Source organism: Oncorhynchus gorbuscha, linkage group LG17 (genome assembly GCF_021184085.1).
Source record: "Oncorhynchus gorbuscha isolate QuinsamMale2020 ecotype Even-year linkage group LG17, OgorEven_v1.0, whole genome shotgun sequence".
In the NCBI taxonomy this organism is placed as follows: domain Eukaryota; kingdom Metazoa; phylum Chordata; class Actinopteri; order Salmoniformes; family Salmonidae; genus Oncorhynchus; species Oncorhynchus gorbuscha.
Window position 1 is genome coordinate 11427834 of NC_060189.1, and position 17234 is coordinate 11445067.

General features: G+C 40.6%; 1 protein-coding gene across 4 annotated transcripts in view; it reads left to right on the forward strand.

The window, feature by feature from the left end:
• Positions 1-17234, forward strand: part of stac (SH3 and cysteine rich domain) — an 80497-nt gene that overhangs the window by 38640 nt on the left and 24623 nt on the right. For all 4 annotated transcript variants that reach the window (XM_046309550.1, XM_046309554.1, XM_046309551.1 and 1 more), the window contains one exon: positions 9345-9478. In XM_046309550.1, coding sequence (XP_046165506.1) covers positions 9345-9478 — 134 coding nt within the window. The remainder of the gene's footprint in view (positions 1-9344; positions 9479-17234) is intronic.

Consider the following 17234-nt stretch of genomic DNA (forward strand, 5'->3'; position numbering starts at 1 on the left):
AATGAGGCTTAGTCCAGCAACACAGGAGCAGACTGCATGACAAGGACCTAGCTTTTCCCTCTGGTTGAAGTTTCTTTGGAGGGATCCCATATGAATACTAGAGTATTCACTTTAGTGTTGTTGCAGACTTTACTGTAGTGTCCACTGTAGTATTTACGGTAGTGTACTGTGGTATTTGCTGTAGTGTTTTTGGGGACATTACTGTAGTATTTACGGTAGTGTTTTTGTTTTATTATCTTTGACATAGAAGTGGGGTGCTTTCTCCTTGAGGAAGCCTACTGGAGAAATGGTAAAGGAGCTCATTTTCCATAACCTGTATAGGTAGATACTGTAGGTAGGTACAGTTGAAGTCGGAAGTGTACATCCACTTAGGTTGGAGTCATTAAAACTTGTTTTCAACCACTCCACAAATTTATTGTTAACAAACTATAGTTTTGGCAAGTCGGTTAGGACATTTACTTTGTGGAGGACACAAATACTTTTTCCAACAATTGTTTACAGACAGATTATTTCACTTATAATTCACTGTATCACAATTCCAGTGAGTGAGAAGTTTACATACACTAAGTTGACTGTGCCAATTGAGTCAATTGGAGGTGTACCTGTGGATGTATTTCAAGGCCTACCTTCAAACTCAGTGCCTCTGCTTGACATCATGGGAAAATCAAAAGAAATCAGCCAAGACCTCAACATTTTTATTGTAGACCTCCACAAGTTTGGTTCATCCTTGGGAGCAATTTCCAAACGCCTGAAGGTACCACGTTCATCTGTACAAACAATAGTATGCAAGTATAAACACCATCGGACCATGCAGCCATCATACCGCTCAGGAAGGAGACACGTTCTGTCTCCTAGAGATGAATGTACTTTGGTGCGAAAAGTGCAAATCAGTCCCAGAACAACAGCAAAGGACCTTGTGAAGATGCTGGAGGAAACAGGTACAAAAGTATCTATATCCACAGTGAAACGAGTTCTATATCGACATAACCTGAAAGGCCACGAAGCAAGGAAGAAGCCACTGCTCCATAAACGCAATAAAAAAGCCAGATTATGGTTTGCAACTGCACATGGGGACAAAGATCGTACTTTTTGGGGAAATGTCCTCTGGTCTGATGATACAAAAATATAACTATTTGGCCATAATGACCATCATTATGTTTGGAGCAAAAACACCATCCCAACCGTGAAGCATGGGGGTGGCAGCATCATGTTGTGGGGGTGCTTCGCTGCAGGAGGGACTGGTGCACTTCACAAAATAGATGGCATCATGAGGGGGGAAATTATGTGGATATATTGAAGCAACATCTCAAGACATCAGTCAGGAAGTTAATGCATGGTCGCAAATGGGTCTTCCAAATGGACAATGACCCCAAGCATACTTCCACAAATGTGGCAAAATGGCTTAAGGACAGCAAAGTCAAGGTATTGGAGTGGCCATCACAAATCCCTGACCTCAATCCCATATAAAATTTGTGGACAGAACTGAAAAAGCGTGTGCGAGCAAGGAGGTCTGACTCTGTTACACCAGCGCTGTTAGGAGGAATGGGCCAAAATGTACCCAACTTATTGTGTGAAGCTTGTGGAAGGCTACCCAAAACGTTTGACTCAAGTTAAACAATTTAAAGGCAATTCTACCAAATACTAATTAAGTGTATGTAAACTTCTGACCCACTGGGAATGTGATGAAAGAAATAAAAGCTGAAATAAATCATTCTCTTCTGTTATTCTGACATTTCACATCCTAACTGACCTAAACAGGGATTTTTTTACAAGAATGAAATGTCAGGGATTGTGAAAAACAGAGTTTAAATGTATTTGGCTAATGTGTATGTAAACATTCTACTTCAACTGTAGGTAGGACTGGGTTATGAATGGAGGGATCAGATCTTCTCTTTTCTATAATCATAAGGAACCCAATATATGGTCTATACTTTGCATGTAGGTTTCTCTCTTATGGGTGGCACAAATGTGCATATGGGGGAGGGGAATGGACAGGGTGTATGCAAATTAAATACTGTAGTGTTTTTGTGGACTGCAGTGTTTGCAGACATTTCTGTAGTATTTACTACTTTTTGTGTGGATAATATTGTAATATTCACTATAGTATTGTCGTGACGTTGTATTAGTTAATGTGATGACTGTTGCTCATCGAATGATTATAGTTTCTAATTGCGTGATTAACTGAATCAAGCAATTATTAACTAATTAACTTGGGGCACCATGGGAAAACTAGTTTTTATTGAGTTTCTATTTCCCAAATTAACTCAAAGAATATCATAATATCGATTTTACAACAGCTGCTATTTAACCAGTTACCTCTACAATCTCATTCTGAACGTCGTATAGTCCGTGAATCTGCACGGACCCGGGTCTCACCAATGGGTTCATACCACACCAATCTTAGTTGAATATTTATTTACTAAAAAGCTCAAATGATGTTACCGCCTTTAGGGCAATTCTCTGGGCGTACCAAGTTAAGAGGGCAAGGTGTAGATTTGACTCAAATCCAATTTTAGACAACTAACTTCACATTTCATCTTCCCCAAAACATTCTCTTTGATTTGGATATTTTCCATACAACGTACAATGTATAAACATCAAACATATACTAGAAAAACTCTTCACGTTACAATGTTTTCGTAATAACGTCATCTATTAACCTTTAATAACAAAACAAAAATGACATACATTTTCTTATTCCACCTATCGTCATGACCACCATTGTGGCTGATGGAAACCATTGTTCCAAAGTCCCTTTATGTCATGTTTAATGTTCTGAGGCTGGTTCTCCATAGTAACAGGACAAAGGAATTTGTCTGTGGCCTGAGATTTACCAGGGGCGTGAGGGGTCATAAACCCCCCACATCTTCAGACCCCTAGATCTCTCCTCTTCTGTTGGGGTTGAGAGATAATCTGTAGGGTTGTGGTCTCCTGTAACCGTGACCTGATCAGGACAGTCATGACAGTATTCTACCGTATATTAAAAAATGCTATACTAAGTACTACACATGAACGAGGGATGTTGTGTAGTATAGTATATAGTATAGTACTATACATGAATGATGGACAGTGTGTAGTATAGTATTCTACAGTATACTACAGTTTACTACAGAATTCTATAGTAAGTACTGTAGTATGTGGGGATGAGGGGGAAGAGTGGTGTGTTCAGCTTATTCAGTGCCACATATCTCATGTCAGCTCTCATCTTATGGATCAGGTTTTACTGCTATAATTTGGGCATGTAACACAACTCACTGCTTATCCAGATTCCACTGTTAATATTGAATGATGGCTGTGCAGTAGGTCAACATAGTTACTGATAGAAGTCAAACAAAGCAGGCCTTACTCTGCCTCTGTGCGATGTGAAGGAATCGATCGATTGTGTTTCACATATCCACACGCGTATAGGTTCTGGGCTACATGGGCACGTGCTCATTGATTAATCAATGAAGTCCTGGAAGCAAACGTTTTGCTAGACAAATGACAAATGGCATTGGGGCTTCACGGTGGCTTATTGCTGACAGTCGAATAGGCACTCATATGTAGCATTTGAACACTATTATGTAAGAAACATTGTCTATGGAATGAAATATCAGTGATGTTTCATAGGAACATGCTACTGTAAAGTCTACTGTACAAAGCCAATCAAAACATGGGCAGAAAAGAGAGGGAAATGGGTTGAGACAAAAGTGGACTAGACACAGATGTGCTTGGGTGTAAACCGTGTGATATTACAATCCAGTATTAAGGACATTTAGTTTAATCAGTTTACTACAGTTTTTCAGGCCAGCCACACTCTACATGCCACTAGCGTGGTATGTGGCCAGGATTTAATCTATATTTGATTAAAAAGTACTAAGCTTCTATATCAAATCTGAAGATAAAGTGTGTATGTGTATGCCTTTCCTGCAGTTAAATGACCAAATGTCCCTCTTGTTGCCTCATAGGTGTAATGTTATTAATATTTTCTTCTAATTTCATAATGAATAAATGTTTTTTATGTTTCTATGTCAAATGGCTTTGTTAAATTTCAGTCTAATGTGATGTATAATACCAGTCAAATGTTTGGACACACCTACTGGGGTTTTATTTAATTGTATTATTTTCTACATTGTAGAAAAATGGTGAAGACATCAAAACTATGAAATAACACATATGGATTCAACCAAAAAAGTGTTAAACAAATAAAAATATATTTTATATTTGAGATTCTTCAAAGTAGCCACCTTTTGCTTTGATGACAGCTTTGCACACTCTTGGCATTCTCTCAACCAGCTTCATGAGGAATGCTTTTCCAACAGCCTTGAAGGAGTTCCCACATATACTGAGCACTTTTTGAATGCTTTTTCTTCTTCATTCTGCAGTCCAACTCATCCCAAACCATCTCATTTGGTTTGAGGTCGGGTGATTGTTGAGGCCAGGTCATCTGATGCAGCACTCCATCACTCCCCTTCTTGGTCAAATAGCCCTTACACAGCCTGGAGGTGTGTTTTGGGTCCTTGTCCTGTTGAAAAACAAATGATAGTCCCACTAAGCTCAAACCAGATGGGAAGGCGTATTGCTGCAGAATGTTGTGGTAGCCATGCTGGTTAAAGTGTGCCTTGAAATGGGCCTCCCGAGTGGCACAGCGGTCTAAGGCACTGCATCGCAATGCTAGCTGCGTCACTACAGATCCTGGTTCGATACTGGACCATGTCGCAGCCGGCCGTGACCAGGAGATTCATGGGGCAGTGCACAATTGGCCCATTGTCGTCCGGATTTTGGGAGGGTTTGGCCTGCCGAGATGTCCTTTTCTAGTCATGCTCTAGCGACTCCTGTAGCGGGCTGGGCGGCGCATGCACATTGACATGGTCGACAGGTGGACGGTGTTTCCTCTAACACATTGGTGCGGCTGGGTTCCGGGTGAAGAATACAAAAAGTCAAGAAGTAGTGAGGCTTGGTGGGTCGTGTTTCGGGGGACACGAAAATTGGGGAGAAAATAGGGGTAACAAAAAAATACAAATAAATAAAGTGTGCCTTGAATTCTAAATAAATCACCGACAGTGTCACCAGCAAATCACCCCCACACCACCACACCTCCTCTTCCATGCTTCACGGTGGGAACCGCACATGCAGAGATAATCTGTTTACCTACTCTGCGTCTCACAAAGACATGGCGGTTGGAACCAAAGGACAGATTTCCACCACTCTAATGTCCATTGCTCGTGTTTCTTGGCCCAAGCAAGTCCCTTCTTATTATTGGTGTCTTTTAGTAGTGATTTATTTGCACAATTCAATCATGAAGACCTGATTCACACCGTCTCCTCTGAACAGTTGATGTTGAGATGTGTCTGTTACTTGAACTCTGTGAAGCATTTATTTGGGCTGCAATCTGAGGTGCAGTTAATTTTATTAAACTTATCCTCTGCATCAGAGGTAGCTCTGGGTCTTCCTTTCCTGTGGCGGTCCTCATGAGAGCCAGTCTCATCATAGCGCTTGATGGTTTTTGCGACTGCACTTGAAGAAACTGGGGGTGGAGAAAAGCACAAAGACAGGTGAAACAGATCAGGGTGTGACACCTTTATGTCTTAAAGTAATGATGGACTGTCGTTTCTCTGCTTATTTGAGCTGTTCTTGCCCTAATATGGACTTGGTATTTTACTAAATATGGCTATCTTCTGTATACCTCGCCTACCTTGTCACAACACAACTGATTGGCTCAAGCACATTAAGAAGGAAAGAAATTCCACAAATGAACTTGTTAACACCTGTTAATTGAAATGCATTCCAGGTGACTACCACAGGAAGCTGGTTGAGAGAATGCCAAGAGTGTGCAAGGCTGTCATCAAGGCAAAGGATGGCTACTTTGACGAATCTCAAATATAGAATATATTTATACTTTTTGGTGTTCTACATGATTCCATATGTGTTATTTCATAGTTTTGATGTCTTTACTATTATTCTACAATGTAGAAAATAGTCAAAATAAAGAGAAATCCTTGAAGGAGTATAGGGGTGTACAAACTTTTGACTCGTACTGTATATGAAGTGTAACATTGAGATGCAAACTCAACACTGAATACATTTAAACTCTATATCTGAAATGGTACAGAAGACCATAACCATGTGTGTCAGGTGTATACTTCTATTTCAAAGTAGATTTGTTTCAAGACTACCAAGGAACACTCTGTGTGGCCCTGATTTAGCCCACTGCAGTAAAAGGTTAATTTACCTTAATGAGGCTGAAACCAAGGGTCACAGGTTGAGAGCCAAGTGATACGATCCTCATGGCATATGTCTTTGGAAAAAAACTCACTTTATTTACAGAAAGCCAAAGTGTGCTGCTGATTCCCCCCCCAAAAAAAAAATACCATCCATTAAAATTTGGCAGTCAATCAGAAAGATAGTGCCGAGCATCTGCTATCATCACCAGGTTTCCTTGCCCCAAACAATGCTCTCTCTCTCTCTCTCTCTCTCTCTCTCTCTCTCTCTCTTTCTCTCTATCTCCTTTTCTCTCTCTCTCTTCTGCTCACACTATCTCTCTTTCTCTCTCTCTCTTCCACTAGGTTAGGTAGTGCAGCTTGGTTTCCATCTCATTTTGTGGGCAGTGAGAACATAGCATGTTTACTCTTGAGAGACAGGTCTGCCGATGCAAGGCAATACCATCTGAGTCTGTACATAGTCAAAGCTTTCCTTAATGTTGGGTATTCATGATTTGGTTGGGTCTAAACTTCTTTGGGATCGGTGTCCCATCCACGGGACAGTTGAGCTAACGTTGGCTAATGTGATTAGCATGAGGTTGTAAGTAACAAGAACATTTCCCAGGACATAGACATATACAGTGGGGCAATTGTGCAAGTTCTCCCACTTAAAAAGATGAGAGAGGCCTGTACTTTTCATCATAGGTACACTTAAACTATGACAGACAAAATGAGAAAGAAAAATCCAGAAAATCACATTGTAGGATTTTTAATGACTTATTTGCAAATTATGGTGGAAAATATAGCAGACCCTCATGCCAAATTGAGTCAAAAGCTTTTTTGGAAAAAAAAACGTATGCTTTGGTTTGTTTGTTGGTCAATAAAGGTGTGCAGGGCAAGTTTGGGATCTGTAGTACTGTCATTTGGTATAAAGCCAGTTTGACATTTGCTCAGAACATTGTTTTTACAGAGGAAATGTAGGAGTCTCCTGTTAATAATGATAATGCAGAAGATTTTCCCAAGGTTGCATATCCCATGGTAGTTATTGGGGTCGAATTTGTCTCCACTTTTGTGGATTGGGGTTATCAGAATTGGGGAAGATACCAGAGCTGAGGATGATGTTAAAGAGTTTAAGTATAGCCAATTGGAATTCGTGGTCTCTATATTTTATAATTTCATTTAGGATACTATCAACCTCACAGGCATTTTTGGGTTGAAGGGTTTGTATTTTGTCCTGTAGTTCATTCAAGGTAATTGGAGAATCCAGTGGATTCTGGTAGTCTTTAATAGTTTATTCTAAGATTTGTATTTGTTAATGTACATGTTTTGTCTGTTTGTTCTTTGTTATAGGGCCTACAAGATAGGACATGGGGTTTCTCCATACATCTCCATTTTGGATAGATAGCTCTTTATGTTGTTGTTTGTTTAATGTGTTCCAATGTTCCTAGAAGTCGTTAGATTCTATGGATTATTCAATTACATTGGGCTGATTTATGATGTGCTGCTCATCATTTTTTTCTTAGTGTATTTCTGTACTGTTTAATTGTTTCGCCATAGTGAGGGCGTAGGCTCAGCTTTTTTGGGTCTTTGTGTTTTTGGTTGGATTGGTTCCTCAATTCCTTTTTTAAGTTTTTGCGTTCTTCATAAAACCATTTATCATCATTGTAAAAAAAATGTGGTTGTCTAATGACATTTTTATTTATTTTGGTATTTGGTATTTTGTTAGGATCCCCATTAGCTGTTGCAAACGCAGCAGGAAGAAAATTATTGTAGAAACAGTTTGAATTTCTTGGCTAATTGTTTTTTGGTAGGTTTCTATGATACTTTCCTCCCATCTATAGCATCTCCACTGCTCTTTCTCTCTTTTTTCTCTCTTTTTCTCTCTCTTTTCTCACTCTCTTCTCCTATCTCTCCTTTTTCTCTTGTGCTCTCTCTCTCTCTCTCTCTCTCTCTCTCTCTCTCTCTCTCTCTCTCTCTCTCTCTCTCTCTCTCTCTCTCTCTCTCTCTCTCTCTCTCTCTCTCTCTCTCTCTCCCATCTCTATATTTTGCTCTCCCTCTTCTGCTCTCCCACTCGCTTCTGCTCTTTCTCACTCTTCTTCTATCTCTTCTGCTCACTCTCTTCCCCTCTCTCTATCTCTTCTGCTCGCTCTCCTCCCCTCCCTCTATCTCTTCTGCTCTCTCTCTTCCCCTCCCTCTCCCTCTATTTATTCTGCTCTCTGTCTTTCTCTCTCTCGCTCTCTACTGCTGTCTCTCTCTCTCTCTCTCTACTGCTGTCTATCTCTCTCTCTCTCTCTCTCTCTCTCTCTCTCTCTCTCTCTCTCTCTCTCTCTCTCTCTCTCTCTCTCTACTGCTGTCTCCCTCTCTCTCTCTCTCTCTCTCTACTGCTGTCTCTCTCTCTTGCTTACAGACAGTCAGTCACATTGTCTGTTTCATAACTTCTGAATGCAATTAAGCCTAATTAGTCTTCAATTATTCCAATGTCTGTGACTCATACATCAATGAAACCACTAGTGGTGGAGACACATAGACAGGAGGCATCATTCCGCATGGGGATTTTTCGCATCAAACTTCCTTTGTATCCAGAAACGGAAAAGATATTGAAGGTGAACAGAAGCGCATCTAGACACTGAGGAGAAGAGTATTGGAACTTGAAACTTGAAACTTTAAGAGAGGAAGTTTGGGGACATGGTGTGGGGTTGAGGGAGGTCATATTTGTTCAGTTTTTAATTTAACATTGGATTTGATTACCTTAACCAGACGGTCATGTCTAGGCAAATGTATGGTCCACTGCACTCGCAAGGTGAACACTGCTGTGTCAGAGATTGACAGCACTGCAAATGGGCAATGTCTGAGTAGTACTTTTAACTGCAACGACCGTGATTACAACAAAACTGAGTTAACTCACCTGTCCTCTATTCCTTCTCCTGTAGTCTGATTAAAGCAGTTATGACATGACATGGTAGTTGTGATTGAATCCTCTTTTTTTCTGTCGTGGAAAATGTTGAATGAATTGTGTTTTGGGAATCATATTCTGTCATGGGAATTGCCGAATGAATTGTGTCATGGAAATTGTAGATAATTCAGCCAAATAATTTTTGAATACATCACAAAACTTTGACGGCACTTTAAAGATGAAATGGACTTCACGTTGTGCTTTTTTGACAGGTACCACCTCCAAGCATGTGGTGATGCTGGCAGGCAACACGGCCAAACATGGCCTCCGCTGCAAAGCCTGCAAGATGAGCATCCACCACAAGTGTGAGAAAGGAGTGGGATCTCAACGCTGCCAAGGCAAGCTGGTAAGAGCCTGAACATCATCACATAATTAAATATAGAACAAAGGAACAAAGGTATTATATATATATATATACTGTATCTCTATGGACATCATCACCGATGTCACCATTAGTGTCGTCATCAATGTCATCATCAATGACATCATCACCGTCATCATCCATAGAGTTACATCTATATTCTGTCACTGTCATTGTCATCAGGGTCGTCAGTGTTCTCCCCAGCTAACCGGAGAATGTATTGAAAATGTTGTATTAACACCATCGGTGCAAACAAGCTCCAGCATGCATAATCAGAAGGATCGCTAAATATTTGCCGGGGAAAATCCTTCAGCAAATAACACAGGCATTGGTTGAGAGTCAAGTGAACTACTGTTCGGTGGTCTGGGGAAATGCATCATCTAGTGAAGTTAGGAGGCTGCAGAATGCACAGAATAAAGCAGCAAGGATTGTTTAAAGGTGGAGATATGGTTCTTCTGTTGCAGTCATGGGTTGTTTTAAGGAGATATGGTTCTTCTGTTGCAGTCATGGGTTGTTTTAAGGAGATATGGTTCTTCTGTTGCAGTCATGGGTTGTTTTAAGGAGATATGGTTCTTCTGTTGCAGTCATGGGTTGTTTTAAGGAGATATGGTTCTTCTGTTGCAGTCATGGGTTGTTTTAAGGAGATATGGTTCTTCTGTTGCAGTCATGGGTTGTTTTAAGGAGATATGGTTCTTCTGTCGCAGTCATGGGTTGTTTTAAGGTGGAGATATGGTTCTTCTGTCGCAGTCATGAGTTGTTTTAAGGTGGAGATATGGTTCTTCTGTTGCAGTCATGCGCAGTGTTCTTGGTTGGTCATCAATCGACAAGATAATTGAAAAAAACATGCTTATCTTATTTTATAATATACATAATTTAAAACGGCCAAATTCTATTCACAATGGTATTCAGTTGGTAACAGACAGGCATTCCATAAATACTAGGAATAGATTGTCCACCATCTATGCGTTATCCAGACAGAAAAAAGAAATGGGCAAAAGAACATTTCAATTTAGAGCAATAAAGAAATTAACTGAGCAAACTAGAAACCTTTCAATATATAAGTTTAAACATTATTTAAAAACAATTTAAATATAGTATATAGAAATGTTGTGGGACTATAGTCGATGAAGAATCAATATTTGTTTTAGATTGAGTATTTATTGGGTCATTATGCTCGTGTATCATGTATGTTTGTAATAGTGTGTTATATGTGAAAGTGTGTTTGTGTTATAAATTGTATTTTAATGTTTAGGACTCTTGGAAGATTAGTCCAAATGGGGACTAAAAGAGATCCTAATAAAATCAAATCAAATCAAGCTCCCTTCGTGCCTACAGTATTTCTCCCCGCATTAAGCATTAATCCAAGGTCAATAGGTCGGGCCTCGAGGAATCTTTTTATTACATTGGAATATATTGAAGTGCAATATGCCATTGTGTTAGAAGTACACCATGGCGATTACAGCCTGTTGCTCAGTATGATTCACGGATATTTGTCTCAACTGTCCCACCAGAATACCAGATTAAAGCTGTGATGCGGAACATATTGTGCAGCGAGGCAGGACTCCACAGAGGTTAATGTACTCATCACAAAGACATGAAAGGTAGATTAGTAATGCGGTACTGCAATTACGGAATTGAATAATCATGGTGGTGCTGAAAGTCCACTGCCACAGGAGTCAATAAGCAGCTCATAAAAAAGGTGATATAATACTAGAAAAAGAAGAACACTTTATTGTCCATTAACTGAAATATCCATATTTCTGACTGGGTCGAACTTATACTTTCTTAGCTTGTATTGTGTCCTCCCATTATCAGACAATTCCATTGTATACAGTGTGATTCATCACTCTCCCTCATCTATCTCAGTATGTGAACTGTGAGCTTACATTTTAATGAGGGGGGGGGAGGGGGACTGGTTGCCAAGGGGGGGGACTGGTTGCCAAGACCAATCTGTCATTTCGCTGTTGTCCAATGTACTCTGGGGAACTGGCAGTCACGACTGTACTGGGGCTTTTTAGTCATTCACACCGAATCACACATCCCACGCGGAAAATATATAGCGTGTGCGGTTCCGTCATGTGTGATTCCCATTTACTTGGCTCTCCAGTGACTTACTCCTCCAGAGTCCAGGTGCCCCTGGCCTGAATGGGGGGGGGAATTCACTGGGATTGACAGGGAATCATTGGGGATAACTGGACATTACTGAGCTGAAATAAAGAACTGGCCAGGAATGGGTGGGATTAAACAGGGGTGATCAGGATTGACTTTGGGTTTAGTGAACCTTGTGTACCGTGACCATGAGACTGCTCAGGATACAGGAAGACAAATGTTCCCTTTGTCCCCCATTTTCCTTTTTCCATGAGCTGCCTAATGCATTGAGGATGAGGCTCATGGAGATAGGGATCAGCTTTCAGGAGTGGAAAATGAGGTTGAGGGGTCAAGCATAAAAAGAGAATATACTCCCAGTTGGGCTCGTCTCTAAATTAAGGTTTCTCAAAATGTGGCAGGTTGTATTTCTTCAACCCGGCTTATTTCTCTTGGCAAGAGAATTTGGTTTGAGAAAAAAGAGAGTACATGAAACCAAATATATATCATAATGTGTTGAAGATCAAAATATTACACCATGACATCTCATAACAGTGAAACAGTGACTAGATTAGATTAGACATAGTCATATGAAATGGCCACTTACATACTACAGCTGAAATCAACTTTCTTAGTATTTCTGTCAATATGGCTGCGTTTACACAGGCAGCCCAATTCTGACCATTTCGTTTTTTTTTTTAGATCAGAACACGGCTGCCTGTGTAAACACAGCCTATAGAATTCACACTGTAGGTATAGGCTATCCTACCAATATGTGTACTGTATGACAGTCAGTGAAAACATACATCCTTTTAATTTTCCCAAACAGTTAACATGACTATCACAACGATAATTCCACACTTTTGACCAGTGACCATTCAAACTGGATTCAAACCTCCATGTTATTTCAGTAGATGAGTTTCAGTGGTCTCATGCATCAACCAGACAACCTTTTCATTAAGGAGCTTGCCTCTGACAGGGCCTGACATTGGGTGGCACTTCAGAGGTGCTTATAAAGTTCAAGAGTTGCTTCTTTTACCTTCTCATTACCAGCCGCGGCACATTGAGAATTAATCAAGGCAGATTACACATGCAGATTGCCTGAACCCACGGTTGATTATACAAAATTTAATCAAACAGAAATGCGTCTTTTTTGTACAGTTGAGGCATAGTGGCTGTACTTATTGCAGGAATAGTGGCTGCCAAACACCTAAACACAATAGGTTGATTTCATTGTCAGTTAATACCCGATTTTGAAATGACCTTTCACTGTATATGATACCAAGGTGAATCTGTTTTGGTGAGCTTCGTATGTGATAAACACCTAAAGATGTAGGATTGTAATTTGAGCCAGTTTGCTACAGCAGGAAAATAATCCAGCGGCCACAGGAAATGTGAATTATTATGTGGATTATAAATAATAGAAAATCAAGTCTAAAATGTCAAAGTGGAAATTACAAACTTTAGAAGCCTTTTTTAAAACCTCAAATACACATGTTTAAAATGTATTGCATTGCAGGACAGTTCTCATGCAACAGGATGATCAAAATAAGATCCTACATCTGTAGTTTAATTATTCTACCTACTTGTCTTGTCATGTATTGCACTGACATTACCATCCTTGCCTAAGATAATTACTATTTCTTGGGCGAGAAACTGAAATTCTGAAAATGGAGGCCATCCACTGTAATTTTTCTGGTTGTATGAATGACATCTCTGATGGGAAATATTGATTGTATGGGAGAAGGTAACACAGAAACGTCATGGTTAGACACTGTGCCTTCTTAAAGTATTCATACCCTTTGACTTTTTCCACATTTTGCTATGTTACAAATGTATTAAATACATTTTCCCTCATCAATCTACACACAATACCCCATAATGACAAAGGAAAAACAGGTTAAGATATTTTTACCCAATTTATTAAAAATAAAAATGGAAATATAACATTTACATAAGTATTCAGACCCTTCACTCAGTATTTTGTTGAAGCACCTTTGGCAGCGATTACAGCCTCAAGTCTTCTTGAGCTCGGCACACCTGGCAAACATATATTGGCACACCTGTATTTGGGAGTTTCTCAAATTATTCTCTGCAGATCCTCTCAAGCTCTTTTAGGTTGAATGGGGAGTGTTGCTGCACAGCTATTTTCAGGTCTCTCCAGAGATGTTCGATCGGGTTCAAGTCCGGGCTCTGACTGGGCCACTCAAGGACATTCAGAGACTTGTCCCGAAGCCACTCCTGAGTTGTCTTGGTTGTGTGCTAAGGGTCGTTGTCCTGTTGGAAGGTGAACCTTCGCCCCAGTCTGAGGTCTCTCTGAACTTTGCTTCGTTCATCTTTTCCTCGATCCTGACTATTCTCCCAGTCCCTGCCGCTGAAAAACATCCCCACAGCATGATGCTGCCACCACCATGCTTCACCGTAGGGATGGTGCCAGGTTTCCTCCAGACGTGACGCTTGACATTCAAGCCAACGAGTTCAATCTTGGTTTTATCAGATCAGAAATCTTGGTTCTCATGGTCTGACAGTCTTTAGGTGACTTTTGGCAAACTCCAAGCAGGCTGTCATGTGCCTTTTTTACTGAGGAGTGGCTTCCATCTGGCCATTCTACCGTAAAGACCTGATTGGTGGAGTGGTTGTCCTTCTGGAAGGTTCACCCATCTCCACAGAGAAACTCTAGAGCTCTGTTAGAAGGACCATTGGGCTCTTAATCACCAAGGCCCTTATCCCGATTGCTCAGTTTGGCCGGGCAGCCAGCTCTAGGAAGACTCATGGTGGTTCAAAACTTCTTCCATTTAAGAATGATGGGGGCCACTGTGTTCTTGTGGACCTTCAATGCTGCAGACATGTTTTAGTACCCTTCCGAAAGATCTGTGCCTCGACACAATCCTGTCTTGGAGGTCTATGGACAATTCCTTTGACCTTATTGCTTGTTTTTTTGCTCTGACATGCAATGTCAACTGTGGGACCTTATATAAACAGGTGTGAGCCTTTCTAAATCATGTCAAATCAATTGAATTTGCCACAGGTGGACTCCAAATACAGAAACATCTCAAGGATGATCAATGGAAACGGGATGCACCTGAGCTCAATTTTGAGTCTCATAGCAAAGGGTCTGAATAAGGTATTTCTGTTTTTTTATTATTTATACATTTGCAACAATTTCTAAAAACCTGTTTTTGCTTTGTCATTATGGGGTATTGTGAATTGCTGAGGATTTTTTATTTCTTTCTTACATTTTAGAATAAGGCTGTAACGTAACAAAATGTGGAAAAAGTCTAGGGGTCTGAATACTTTCCGAAGGCACTGTAGATGATAGACATGTGTCCTTGTTTGCACTTGGTATGTGAGGAATGGGACAGATCATAACAGCACAAGGACTGGTAAACATCCTGTTAATGACTCTGGAACTGTATTCAAAAAGTGTCTCAGAGTAGAGTAGTAAATCTAGGATCAGGTCCCCCATGTAATTCATTAAGTTCTAAAAGGCAAAAAACTGATCCGAGACCAGCACTCCTCCTCTGAGACTATGTGGATATGGGACCAGAAATCTGCAGTATGGCAGTCTGTCAACTGAGCTGTACTAACTGTACACAAACTAGTCAAAGTAACAGAATTGATGCTGGACTAATCTAGCCACGTAGGTATGGGCGGGACCGGGTGGACCCAGCAGATCAGACTGAGCAATTGTTTTTTGAATGCTCTCTACTTGTCAGTGTTCCAAATGAGACATTTTTTGTATTTTTACCTAAACACCATCAGATATAATTTATAGCAAGAAGTGCACTGGAATGACATTAACTTTCATGGGATGGGTGGCAAAAAATAACTAACTGAAAACCACACCTCCAAAAGGCCACGAATATGACCACATTACATTTACATTACATTTAAGTCATTTAGCAGACGCTCTTATCCAGAGCGACTTACAATACATTAAGGCATATGTCACTGTGTTCATATGGCTATATGCACCATAACACAGCTTATTTTTTTTTTTTTCATTTAGCAGACATAGCAGCTCATAATCCAGTGCCATTGTCACAGTCAACACACCTACAGTGCTTTCTGACAGTATTCAGACCCCTTGACTTTTTCCATATTTTGTTATGTTACAGCCTTAATCTAAAATGGATAGTACAAATAAAAACTCCTCAGCAATCTACACACAATACCCCATAATGACAAAGCAAAAACCGGTTTTAGACATTTTAGCAAATGTATTAAAATAAAAAACAGAAAAACCTAATTTACATAACTATTCAGACCCTTTGCTGTGAGACTCGAAATTGAGTTCAGGTGCATCCTGTTTCCATTGATAATCCTTGAGATGTTTCTACAACTTGATTGGAGTCCACCTGTGGTAAATTCAATTGATTGGACATGATTTGGAAAGGCACACACCTGTCTATATAAGGTCCCACAGTTGACAGGCCAAGTCAGGGCAAAAACGAAGCCATGGGGTCGAGGGGAATTGTCCGTAGAGCTCTGAGACAGGATTGCATCGAGGCACAGATCTTTGGAAGGGTATCAAAACATTGAAGGTTTGGAACCACCAAGACTCTTCCTTGGGCTGGCCTCCCAGGCAAACTGAGCAATCGGAGGAGAAGGGCCTTGGTGAGGAAGGTGACCAAGAACCCGATGGTCACTCTGACAGAGCTCTGTAGTTCCTCTGTGGGGAGAACCTTCCGGATGGACAACCATCTCTACAGCACTCCACCAATCAGGCCTTTATGGTAGAGTGGCCAGACAGAAGCCACTCCTCAGTAAAAGGCACATGACAGCCTGTTTGGAGTTTGCCAGATGGCACCTAAAGACTCACAGACCATGAGAAACAAGATTCTCTGGTCTGATGAAATTAAGATTGAACCCTTTGGCCTGAATGCCAAGTGTCACTTCTGGAGGAAACTTGGCACCATCCCTACGGCGAAGCATGGTGGTGGCAGCATCATGCTGTGCGGAAGTTTTTCAGCGGCAGGGACTGGGAGACCAGTCAGGATTAGGAAAAGTTGAACGGAGCAAAGTACAGAGGGTCCTTGATGAAAACCTTCTCCAGAGCGCTCAGGACCTCAGACTGGGGCGAAGGTTCACATTCTAACAAGACAACGAAGGATTGGCTTTGGGACAAGTCTTGGAATGTCCTTTAGTGGCCTAGCCAGAGCCCGAGCTTGAACCCGATTGAACATCTCTGGAGAGACCTGACAATAGCTGTGCAGCAACGCTCCCCACCCAAAAGCTCCCCTTCCTTATTCCCCATCCTGATACCTTATTTTTTTTCTTCCCTTATAAAAAAATGACAAATAAACAAGGTATCACAACAAAATAAATAGAGGCAGTTGGTACATCTGTAAAAGCCACAATTGAAAAGAACCAAGACAAAAAAAGAAGATATTTGCAAAAGGAGTAGAAAACATGAAAGCACACAATATGAAGTCCTTAAAAATAAAACAGGCTCATATCGCGATCCCTTCATCCGCACAAAACAAAAACATTACTCGTTGACTATAGTACTCATGTCATCTAGTTCTTAAGAAAAGGATTTCTTCCCATCCGCTCCCCATCCTGAAAGGATCTGCAGAGAATAATTGGAGAAACTCCCCAAATACAGGTCTGCCAAGCTTGTAGCATCATACCCAAGAAGACTTGAGGCTGTAAT